This window comes from Larus michahellis, chromosome 1 (genome assembly GCF_964199755.1).
Source record: "Larus michahellis chromosome 1, bLarMic1.1, whole genome shotgun sequence".
NCBI lineage: Eukaryota > Metazoa > Chordata > Aves > Charadriiformes > Laridae > Larus > Larus michahellis.
In genome coordinates, this window is record NC_133896.1 from 15694707 (window position 1) to 15707387 (window position 12681).

A 12681-nucleotide genomic window follows, 5' to 3' on the forward strand; every position below is an offset into this window, starting at 1 on the left:
CAAACTTAAACATGCTGTTTGCTTTCATATGGAAGAATTAGGATATTGTATGGTTCAAGCACTGCAGTAATTTCTGTCAACTCCTTGATGCCCAGAATGTCAAACCGCCAAACACAAAGAGACACGTATTCAGGTCTGAATAGCACCAGGTGTTTTTCTTTCCCCCGCCCCCCGCACCCCCTTTTAAAGATATTAACATTTAATAAAATGAGTGACATGACAACCTTCTGAAAGTGACATGCACAAGTAGACAATTTGCTTCAGATCTCCAACTAATAAGCTAAAAGTTTTAGACAATACTGAACAATTACTCATGTATTTCATGGTACACAAGAGAACAGTGCTTCCACAGTATATCCTCAGTTCAAGTACAAAAATATCAGTTATGGGTAGTCAATAGTTATCAAAATTTTTATTGGTACAGAATGAAAGCAGCATTTACTTTATTGTTGTTTAAACCATACATCATAAAATTCCCTAGTACACACGTGGAGGAGTGAAATAGGCTCTGTTCTATTTACCTGCTACTCATCCTAGGTCCAGATTTAAAACCTTTCCTGGCCAAATACAAACAATACCATTAATAGCAAAGGGAAGGCAGTTCCTCAGTGTGAAAGGTCAGCATTTAGAGTCTCACTAAAGCACTATTTTTGAAACAATACATCACTTAAATGTATAATTACATACACTACAAGTGGAAAACAAATTTTCATTAACAAGAACTATTGAGACTGGGCATAAGTGTTTTAACCGCAAACTCTGGAAATATTATGGGTGCTTTGATGTGGCCCTTTTTGGCGAGAGAATAAGAACAATGAAGTATGGCTTTTCAATCTTCCTTTAAAAGCATATTTTATAAAATTTTATAGGCTTAAGTTATTTTACAGGACCCCTAACATTTTTCTATAACATCGTTTACTAATTAGAAGCATCAGTGACATCAATATATTAAGCCATTGGCTGATAGTCGGTCACCAGCGTAACACAGGAGCCATTTACTTTTCCTGTTGCTTTTTGTTTTTGAGTAAGGGAGGTACTTTTCTAGTGAGAGCCATCCTACAGTACTACCAAACATTTCAGAGGTTACTACATAGCTTCTCAAATAAAATCCTCAAGAGTTTCGTTTTCCAGCAGATATTCAAATCAAGCACGCGCAGAGAGCAAATACAATCAAGTGCAGACAGTTCAAAAGCATCTCTCAAACATATTGTTTTACAGTTACCCTCTGCAAAATAAAAGCCCCTCCTCACCCCAATGAGACGGGGCGAGAAGGGGAAACAGGTCTGCCATTCATGTAGGAGTTTGGCGAGCATAAAGTTTTATTAAAGTTGTTAACAAAAATAGTTAAACATTTTTACAATTTAACATCCAGTCTGACAAAAGGCAAATCAATGAAAAAAATACAAAAAAGTAAAAAAGTGCACTACCCAGTCCAGTATTTTGCTTTAAAGTCATGTCACTTACAGTATATGAAAAATAAACCCAGAAGTGTAATTACTTTAAAATACACCGCTTCCATATTTCAGTATTTTACACATATATTCTATACTGGAAGAGGAGATCTCTTAAAAACTTTACTCTTAAAATATTGAGGTGCATATGCCAAGTGGGATAGACTTGGCAAGTTAAGTTGCAGTAGAGAATCCTTTCAAATTTGGCATTTCATTTACATCCCTTACCATGCCAGCAAGGTCTGTAGTACCTAAACCTTCTAGTAAGAACAGTAATTTTCTTTAATGCAGATTTACTAATACAGACAACTACAAGAAACGGTGAGGTCAGCAATTCTATGGGATCTTAAGGAGATACGAGTCCTCATTTAGTCGTCAAATGGTATAATGTCACAACAAACTTTAAGGCCATGTTTTATTTGCTGATTAATGGACAAAAGGCAATGGATTTTTCCCCCCCACCAAATATTTTCTTGAAAGTCTGTGCTCATAAAAATCATGAAAAGTTGGAAAGACTTAATTATTGAAACTTTAAATATATTTTACACAATCTTGTTTGTACAAAAATACAAGTTAAATATAAACATAAAGCAATCATGATAATTTTATGTAAATCCATTTTGTGATATTCTGTTATATATAAAAAAGTTTCTCAGCTCTGTCTCATTTGTGAAAAGATCAATACCAGATTGAATCACTACTGGCAAAGGGCCCTAAAAAGCACACTTTAGCATTAAATATGTTTTACAATGTAAGTACCATTTCCTGATTTCATCTTTTCTAAAGACTGGCAAAAGATAGGGCAGTATGTCCATAAACCAACAAATAATTTGGCTACAATGTCATAAAACACAAACACACAAATCTGTACAATAAACCCAGTAGCTATGCAGTACGTACTTGTTACACACACACGTACACAGACATGGAATGGAACTTAGTGAGACGCCACTTCTAGTTCACTGTTCTTCAGCCTGGCATTTTGTCTTACTTCATCAAAAGAATATGACTTCGTTACCTTTCCATTCTTAAATACTGTATGAAGGAGATCCTGCAAGAAACACCACTGCTTTAGCAAGAGCGATTTGGCAAACGAACAAACAACATGGGGTCACACAAACTCAAAAGCAAGCGCCCAATTCAAACCTGGTTAAGACTAGAGCTTTATACTGCCAAGATACTAAATCTTTACAGTGTCTTCTGACACCTTTCACCAATGGTTAGACAGAAGAAAGGATTTAGGCCATTCTGTGCACAGAGAGATTTATGCCGAGTAGTCCCTAAAGTAGGTTGTCCACATCTGGCCAGAGCCACACACATGCTAAAGATACCCTCCTAGAGCAGCTAGTAAGAAAGGAGATGCTCGACAAATTAAATACAACTCAACTACAGAGGTTTACATTAAGCCTTTATTTCTTCTAGAGCAACTATGAAAAAAAAATTTAAAAAAAACATATCTCTTTGCAGTCCCCTTTGCATATACATTTTGTAAAACGGTGTCTCAAGAAGTGCTTGCAAACAGCGCACCCAAAGAGCAATAGGCACAGCTTTGTGCAGAAAAGTCAGCACAACAGCAACGCTGAGCAGTCGCTATGATGGATGACCTCCTGCAAGGACCTGTGGCTTTAGGGAAACGGGCCCACAAAAGAGTACGTTTCCCTGTCCTTTCCCAGGGAGCCCCGGCACCCGTACCATACAAATAACCCTCTCTAATATCCCAGGACAAAAAAAATTTCAAAAATGAATTATTTCACCTGTCAAAAAAGAAGGAACTATAAATTGCCTGATTTCAGAGCCAAAGTCTCATGATTTGTTTTGAAGAGATTTCTCACCATGAGGTCCCTCTCTCTCTACGTATACATATACGTTCACCACAAACATACACACGTGCATATGTGTATACTTAACTTTGAAAGTCTTTTTCTCTTAAATCTTTGCATCTAGAGCACATTATCTACAGTGTATATAACTGTTTAGTTTCCATCTTGAATTTTCTCAGACAGATCTCAGTTTTACAGTACGCCTAGTGGTACCCCTCTGCCTAAAAGCACAGAAATGTCCATCCATGTACCAGAAAACTCAAGAACCTTCCAGCTTCTAAAGGCTGAAGTGCAATTCGATAACTTATTTTCAGTCCTCTTAATTCAGGAAGAGACTCAACATCCAGTTAACCATTTCATTGCTTGTACACGGAAAATGTTAATCGATATCAAACTGAAAGCCAAGACTGGCATGAAGTCTGCGCTTATTTTAGAGAAATAGCATTTCATTTTGCAATTATAAAGAATTAACAGGGAAACTGAATTCCCGGCTTAAATTTACATCTTTGAAAACTGGGCAATTACTCCACACACAGAGCATTAACATCTGAAGGAACTACTTAAAAATCTCAATGGGGAAGTAGAAACAAGTTTTAGTTACGCCTGTCCCTCTCCCACCTCCAACTGAGCTCACGACTCCAATAGTGCAATACAGCCCAGGCAAGACTACTTGGCTAGCACTTATTCTGCAACATTGAGACATTAGTTTTGGGAAAAAGCAGCAATGTTCTATTGTTTCTGAAGACAAACAAAAGAGAGAGACCTCTAATTGTAAAGCCTGAACATTCTACTGGCATTCTAACATTCCTGCTGTTACTGAATTTGGCACCAGGGACACTTCTGAGGTAATAGGACAGGAGTTGAACAAAAAAGACAATAAAAAATAAATTCTGAAATTAAGTTATAACCTGCTTTTCCTCAGCCTATTTTTGCATGAAGAAGGATGTAAGAAATTTTGAAAATTCATACCTGCCCATACTCTTCAAGATCTCCCTTGCCTTCTTCAAGTGTCACATAATCTCCAGCAGGTGTCCTGTGCAACGACAGTCTGCCTTTCTTTGACCTTTTGTTTGGATCAGCAACAGGATCCTTGAAGACGTTTACCTAAAATGAAAAGAGCATTTTTTTTTAAAAGGAAAGGGCTTTGTGGGCCTTGTGTACCTAATGCAGATGGTGGTAATGTAACAGGAAATGTCAACAGGCATTCAAGCAGCGAGGCCTCTATTGAAAACATGATGGTAGAAGTAGTACAAGGACATACCCCGAGACCGTTGGTCACCACGTAACTACATTTGAAGGAACAGTTTAAGAGATCTCTGGTTAGTTTCTGCAACAAAGCTCCACCAGATCCAAAGGCAATATTCTCAATACTCCATTTATTCTTCTTCATTCCCTCCACAATCTAATAAGAAAAAGAAAATTATGTTGGAATGTACTTTCAGGCCATGCCATTTTTCCATAAAAATATTATACTACTTAAACAAGATGCTTTTACAGACAATTAAGCCAACTAACATTCAGTTTCCAGGAGATATATGCAAAAATTCTGTCAATACTTGGCACGCTGTTTGCATTTTTATTTGAGACTCCAGCATGGACTAATTATAGAAAGTTTATGCTGTAAAATTATCATCATGCCAGCATGTATACTTCCCAAACTAGGGTAGCACAGTAGTGCAATGCCCAAACAATCAGAGCTCTAAAGGAAATGAAAGACTTCATGGAAGCATTCCAGAGCCTTCTGATTTCTCAGAATTATGGGAAGACCTCAAAGCATAGCATGTATCCTGAAACAAAGCAGTCATCTTGCTCATCGACTCCAGAAGGTTATTACCCACTTTGACCAATGATTTCTACAGTCCTGAAAATCACATTGACTAGAATTCAATTAGCGATCTCGAAGATGGGAAACGGAAATACATAAAGCTGCTCAAAAAGTTGGTACCTGCCTGAGAAGGTGGCAAAGCAGATCCATGTGAACTGCACTGCCAATAGTCAAGTTAAAACTTGCTATTTATCGTTTCCCCCAACTCTCATCCTACCCAGACAAACATGACGTCCTCTAGCCTGGAGTAATGGGTGCTGGTTTAGTCATGCTCATAAATGGCCAAGATTTGTTTCCCTGACCTGTTTACCATTACGACAGCCTGAAATGATGGTTATAGCCCCAATACCGGAGTGTTTGAACTCCCATCTCCTAACCATTTTCCTAATAAAAGCTGGTGAGAACTTCAGAGTGGATGAAATAGCAAAATCCCATCCATCCAGAAAAAAGGAAGGTGAGAAGCAGAAGGGGAGGACAAAATTATGTGGAACAGTGCAGAGTTTCAAAAATCACATTGTCAGAAACCCAGTAATCTTTTGTGCAGTCTCAGCCTCCTGCATCAAAAAAAAAAAAAATGCCAGAGTAACACTGAAAAGGACTGTTTCAGGAGCTACTGATGTCAAGACACTTTTTTTAAGGCACAGCTAAGGCAAAGTTAGAGTTTTAGACGAAAAAAAAAAAAAAGAGACAACTCCAACTCTACAGAGTGGCAAACGGATAGCTAATGTAAACAAAAGAGCATACTAGTTAGTGTTTTGTTTATCCATTTAGTCACCACATGCAGACTGCCTCTTCAAACACTCTCAAACTCCGAATGCCTGGCAGAGGCCAGCCAACAAGTGGACTGCAGAGCCGTAACCTTTTGAGGGTATGCTCTGAACACCCTCCCACTATGTTTTTAGCAGAGATTTCCGCGGTAAAGGTTTCATCAGTGAGCTTCCATCATTCTAAAGCTACCAGCTTACTCAGCCTCATCCAAGAAACCAAGCGCAACGAATCTCACGGCACTACCACCATGACTTTCACTTAAGGGAACCCTTTGGAAGTTTTGTATCCTGAACAAATAACCCCTCAATATGTGACAATCCTGTGGACTTCAGCAGTAGTTACCATATCCTTTCAGACAGTGACCACACATAAAAGGAATCCCTGTTTTCAGGTGATTAGGTTCTCCTGGAAGCAGTTAAAGGGGGTACCCAGTGAGGGATTGAAATGAATGAAGTTCTCCCTTAAGCATCTGAGAAGTAACTGAAAACAGAAAAGGAAGGGTAAAAAAAGAGATTCTCCATACTTTCTCCTTAAGCATAAGGCCAAACAGCACCGTAAGAAGTCAGCCTTGACTGGGCCAGGATATGGACTCTGCTTATCTGCACTGTCTTTTGAAAAGGCAAATGTAGGTAAACTCCACCTGGACTCTGATCAAATTCTGTCCAGATGCTGACCAAGACTGAAGCCACGTGAACTGTTGGCCAATCCTGAGCCAACATATTTGACTCCTTTCCTTATGGAGTTTTATAGATCACATCTGACACTGAACTCCCTTGAACATGCCTGCAAGATGTAGCGCAAACTGCCTGGTATAAACAACATCCTACCAAGGCACACGGATGCTTAGACTTCGGGTTCACTGATACCTGTAGGCTAACAGATGCTCGTACAAGCGCAGCATAGCTGGGCCATGGCCGCTTAACCCTCTTGCCTAGGTGAGAAGAAATGTGAACCCCTGTTCAGCTAGTGTTCCTGCTCTCGTTTACAGAGGGTTTGTTCACCTGCCACAGGCACAGCTCCTCACTTACCTTGGGTGAAGAACTGGCTTCCACCTTTCCACTCTCTCCCAAGGAATTTCCTTACTCAGACTGATCTTTGGCTGGTGAGGGGTGGAAGGGAAGGGAAATCGAGACCAACCTGAAAGACAGCTCTAACTCTACCAGTGACCCGCAGCAGAGGCCCAGATAACAGCTTCCTTAGGTATGGGGAAGAGATGGCAAACAGCAGCCGTAGTATGGAAGAAGAAAAGGGGGAGATCTGAAACAACTGAAGCCTCCCCCAAAGGAAACCAGTACAGAAGAATTTCTTGTTTCACACTTTCAAACCTATACCGGGAGAACAGTTCAGATGTCAAGGTTTTGGCCAGCTTCCTTTGACCATTATGAGCATGATTAATCTGTCAACTGTGACTCCAGATTAGAGGATTTTCTTTGTATAAAAATTTAAAGACATCTGGAAATTGAATGTTCAAAGAAAATCCTTTGAAAGTGTAGTATATTGTGGAGTTAGCAGATTGGAATGATTTTAAAAAGTGAAAATGCTAGAAGAAAGTCAGAAAAGGTTCCTTACCTGTTCTACCAGCATCCCCTATTAAAACAAAGAATTTTAAAATCCAGTTTATACTCTGAGTTGTTTTCTATATTGTTGTTTCAGCTAGTTTGGATCGTGAAATGAGACTGATCGGTCATTACTCATTCTAGATTTTCCTACTGTACCCATTACCTTTCATCTGATCCATAACCATAAATCACATCTCGAATCTAAGGCTGATACGGAATAATTAGGATAATCACTTCCATAGGGTCTAAGGGGCCAGGGGGTGGGGGCAGTGGTATGGCTACAACGATACCTGTTCATGTAAACTCCTTTTTTGAAAAGGTTAGGTTCGCTTTAGGGTGGTTTTTTTTTGTTTGTTTGTTTTTCACATGGCAAGCTATTACCCAGTCTTCCAAAAGTCAGCATGGTAACCTTGGTTTTGCTGACATACGAGGATAAAGAAATCCATGAAATTTAAACATGACTAAAATTAGGCTGCAAATTCAGGGGTTTTTCTCCAAGATAACTTGCTGCTGTGTCTCTTTCCTTCCTTCCTGCTTCTCCCAGCTCAAAACAACAGCTTTTCTCTCCTGTATTGTGCTGGTGAGTACCGGCCCCTTTTTTGAGCCAGTTTAATTCACTGAACCAAAAAACTGGTCACTTTTGGCTCAGTTAGTTTGCTGCTACGTGTGTGGGCTAAATTAGTTTAATGACCAGTGGTTCAATGACCAAAGCTGACATGAGGTACGCAGCAAGATTAGAATCAGGAAGAGCTAAAAAGGCAGCCAGTAGGCAGCAGGGACTTATGTCTGCTCTGTAAGTCTTGTGGAACCAGACCTTCAAGTCCCTTCTACTACATAGAAGTAGACTTTTCCTCATAATCAGTTACAGTTTGACAAGGAAGATACGTAAACAGGCAGATCATCTGAACAAAGAATTGCTCCTTCTGCCTCTTACCCTCTCCCATTAGCTGCTGGAATTATTTACCTGCTCTATTTAGAACTTATAAAGCAGTGCATTTTTTAATATTTTAAATACTGGTTTTACTATTTTGATTACAATTGATGTTATATGAGTATCCTTGAATTTTGTCCAGTACAATTTACAGAAAGCAGAAATTGTCCAGTACAATTTACAGAAAGCAACCTTCGAATTCCTTACAAGAAATAATTAATAGCCCAGTTTCTTTCCTGTCATGACTCATGAAAATCTCAACATACTTTGCCTAACACAGGCATCCGTCCTGTTAAATGGTTGTTGAGAACAAGTAGAAGTTTATATTAAAAAAAAAAAAGAAGAAAAAAAGAGTCTCTTTCCCTAGTATCTAATAATAAAACTTTCTTTCCAGCTATTAGCCTCTCATGCTTGTGTCCTGTTAAGCACTTTAGCACAGTTGTAGATTTTCAAAAAGCCACATGGGACAAAAAAAATGAAGTAAAATAGAATTTGCTTTAAAGGCTATCAGTAGAGGAACAAAACTATAGAGCATGACTGCACTACAGTAGGCACAGGGAACAATCTCAAAGTTAACTGCTCTCTAAGGATCTGAGTAACAAATTTGAGTTCTGTCGCTGCGGTTCACATGATGTGCCTGTGTTAGATACTCAGTTTCAGACCAGCTAAAAAACAAGCTTGATGTCTCTCTTACTCCTAATTTTGAGGAGTAGCATAAGTCAACTTTGATTAAGAAGAATCTAAGGATGTCTCAATCTAGAAAGCCAAGACAATTGTGAATAAAATCAAGTAAAATTGATCTCAATTTATTCAACTTATTTCTGGTTTTGAACTCCAATACAGCTGAAGATGAATGACCCAGGAAAAACCTGATAAAGTCAAGTTCTCCTCTTACACACATCTCCCCATCTGTAGTTACTGGAGTCTATACCTTTGTAACCACATTATATTACCTAGTATCTCCATCTAGTCAATAGTGGTGTATTTATAACGAGTTCCAAGCATGCAGCATCTACTTAAATAATCAATTTTTGTCTTGATGAAATTGTACTTTCGACTTAGACTACAGACTAATCTGTTAAACATATTTTCTGTGCTTTCAACAATCCTTATTCCACTAGTTGCCAATTAAATGAACTCACCTCCCTTACCTTTGTTTTTAAAGTCTCCTTCAAAACTACACCTTCAATACTTGAGTGCAAGCACACTTCAGATGGTACATAACTAATGAGCCAAACCAGTTAATTACTACTATTGCTATAGCACAGCAATCACACAGTGTGCCTTAGATACATCAATGAAAGGACCAAACGCTGCCAGATTTTGATCTGAATGAGACTTGACAGGCAGGATGAAAGCAAACAAAAGGAGACAGTGGGAGGAGAAGGGTTACAACAGGAGGATTAGGAAGTGCCTTTTATTTTTTTTTATGCATCTTAATTCCCTGTGGAGTTTTAATGAATTTGTTTTACATATCAGGATATCACTGCCAGTGTCTGGAATGAAGGGCAGGGTGGGGTCAGCAGAGAAGCTGCAATATTTGACTAGGCGTAACAGAGTCCAGATTAAATATCAACATTACCAGTGTCACCCTGACACCCAAACAGGATCTCCTACCTCTTGCAATGTGTTGATATCCACACCATCTCCTTGAATAACTCTGAGATACGGTGGCAGCAACTTGTAACCTTTTGAGTTCTCTGTAATGGGAAATTTCTTCCCTAAAATCTCCAAGACCTATTGAAAAGGGAAGGGAGACAGTTCAAAATAAAACCAAAAACCTGCCATTCCAATAAAACCCCCACAACTTCCACATTTTAGTAATGCTCTGAAAATAAAAAAAATAAAAAATAATTCCCTAAATATACCCCCATATCCTGCTCAAAATCTATCCACGTAGGCACACAAACAAAAAGCATGCCAGCCATTGTGGTGGGAGCCATTAGATTAAAGCAGTCACAGACCATACGGCCTTTATGAACTTGTACCCAAGAGCTACCCGGAACCATGCTTCCCTCCTCTCTCTCTTTGGTTGCTGCGAGTTTTTGTTATTAGTGCATTAACTTAAGATTCTGGTCTTCTTTTGACCTCCCTTAGGATGGTGGATGAGGCTTTCGGTTTTCTGTAATTTTGTTAGCCACCAATAATTAAAATGAAATACTTCAGCTGGGAGTTTTTCTAATCAGGTCTGATAAAGATTATTGAAAGTTCCTATTTGTGATATGTCAGTTGTACCAAAGGAGAATAAAAGAAAAGTGTTAAAGCTGTATGGATCTAATCTGATAGAGTGCCAGCATAACTAAAATCTCCCCTACTTTCTTATCAAAACAGTGCTGACAGCTACTCAAATCCAGAGGTATCAACAGCTTTTATTCTAAAATTGCAACAGTCCTTAGACTCTCTAAAGAGCTTCAGGGCAAGAAGCACTTTTCAACTTGGAGGTCGCGTGCCACTGACTTAAATGCACATCTTACAAAAGGGAGAAGAGTGCTAAACTTCTATTTGTAGCATAAAACAATGAATCACATTAATACAGGACACCAAGATATCTAAAACTTGATGGTAAGACGTCTTTTTGGCCTGGCATTTATTAATGCTCAAGTTGTTTCCCATTTTATTTCTTATTAAGTGATGAAAGACCTCTCTTTATAGAATCATTTCAACGTCATTAGATGTAGCTGTTGGTAGCGGTTGTAAAAGCTTCAAGAATAGTATGCAAGAATGGGTTTGATGAAAAAGATTGAACTATTCGGACTGCAAGAGTTCCCATATCTGTACTGAGAGCAGGTAAATGTTCACATCTTTCATAGGTCCAAATCATCCAGCATCATCTATATACTATGCGTATCGAATTAGAGCATGACGTTTCCTAGGTTTGTTAGCCAGTCATTACAAAACAAACAATTGCCCTTCCCAATCTCGTATACAAACGACTTAAAGAAAGGATTACCTTTAGAACAGTGTCAAGGGGATTCCCAGAATCTGGTCTAATAATAAGTGGTGCCTCTGGACTTCGGGCTTCAATTATATGCCTTAAGTCATCACCCCATATTTTTTCACAAGCATTGTAAATGTCGTAGCTGTCACTAACCACAGATACAGGCACTGAAGAGAACTGTGTCACTATGTGTTCAAAAGCATCTTTTTCATGATCTTTCCCCCAAGCTGTTATGGTACTGTAAAGTCAATTGAAAAAAACACATTAGAGCAGCATTTACATGTTAAATCACACATTCGGTATTTCTTACCAGTAACAGTTCAAGATATTAGTAGGCCACATGATTACAAGACAGCATAAACTACGTGCTTGTCAGCTCTGTGTTGCATGGATAGTAAATATACTACATACTAAATAAACAGCACCCTGGATGCATCTTTGGCAACTCAAGACAAACACTTGACACATGAAACTTCTTTCACATGTAAATGTGATTTTATTTATTTATTTTATTGAGATTTTATTTTATTTTGTTTATTTATTGAGAGCAGCCCTGAGGAGAAGGACTTAGGGGTGTTGGTTGATGAGAAGCTCAACATGAGCGGGCAATGCACACTTGCAGCCCAGAAAGCCAACCGCATCCTGGGCTGCATCAAAAGAAGGGTGGCCAGCAGGTCGAGGGAGGTGATTCTGCCCCTCTACTCTGCTCTGGTGAGACCACACATGGACTCCTGCGTCCAGCACAAAAAGGACATGGACCTGTTGGAACAGGTCCAGTGGAGGGCCACAAAGATGATCAGAGGGATGGAGCACCTCTCCTATGAAGACAGGCTGAGAGAGTTGGGGCTGTTCAGCCTGGAGAAGAGAAGGCTCCGGGGAGACCTTATTGAGGCCTTCCAGTACCTAACGGGGGCCTACAGGAGAGATGGGGAGGGACTCTTTGTCAGGGAGTGTAGTGATAGGACGAGGGGTAACGATTTCAAACTGAAGGAGGGTAGATTTAGATTGGTTATTAGGATGAAATTCTTTACTGTGAGGGTGGTGAGGCACTGGAACAAGTTGCCCAGGGAAGCTGTGGATTCCCCATCCCTGGAGGTGTTCAAGGCCAGGCTGGATGGGGCTTTGAGCAACCACGTCTAGTGGGAGGTGTCCCTGACCATGGCAGGGGGGTTGGAAATAGATGATCTTTAAGGTCCCTTCCAATCCAAACCATTTTATGATTCTATTTAACATATGTGAGAGAGTTTCTCTTTTAAATCTGAAATTCAGACAGGAAACTACAGATGCAAGAACAGAACATTGGCTCTGGCAACTTCAGACTACAAAATGGGAAGTAAAGAACTAGCAGCATACGTTTGAGAAAATCTTAGAGAAAACACAATTTATTTT

General features: G+C 39.3%; 1 protein-coding gene across 2 annotated transcripts in view; it reads right to left on the bottom strand.

Moving 5' to 3' along the window:
* Positions 1-395: 395 nt before the first annotated feature.
* The window catches only part of NAMPT (nicotinamide phosphoribosyltransferase), a 29913-nt gene continuing 17627 nt past the window's right edge, over positions 396-12681 (bottom strand). The window contains exons 7-12 of one of the 2 annotated variants that reach the window (XM_074578877.1): positions 11305-11530; positions 9972-10091; positions 7434-7451; positions 4533-4673; positions 4241-4375; positions 396-2502 (exon numbers count right to left, since the gene is read on the bottom strand). In XM_074578877.1, coding sequence (XP_074434978.1) covers positions 2389-2502; positions 4241-4375; positions 4533-4673; positions 7434-7451; positions 9972-10091; positions 11305-11530 — 754 coding nt within the window. In that variant the 3' untranslated portion in view covers positions 396-2388. The remainder of the gene's footprint in view (positions 2503-4240; positions 4376-4532; positions 4674-7433; positions 7452-9971; positions 10092-11304; positions 11531-12681) is intronic. The other variant, XM_074578960.1, reaches the window with a different exon arrangement.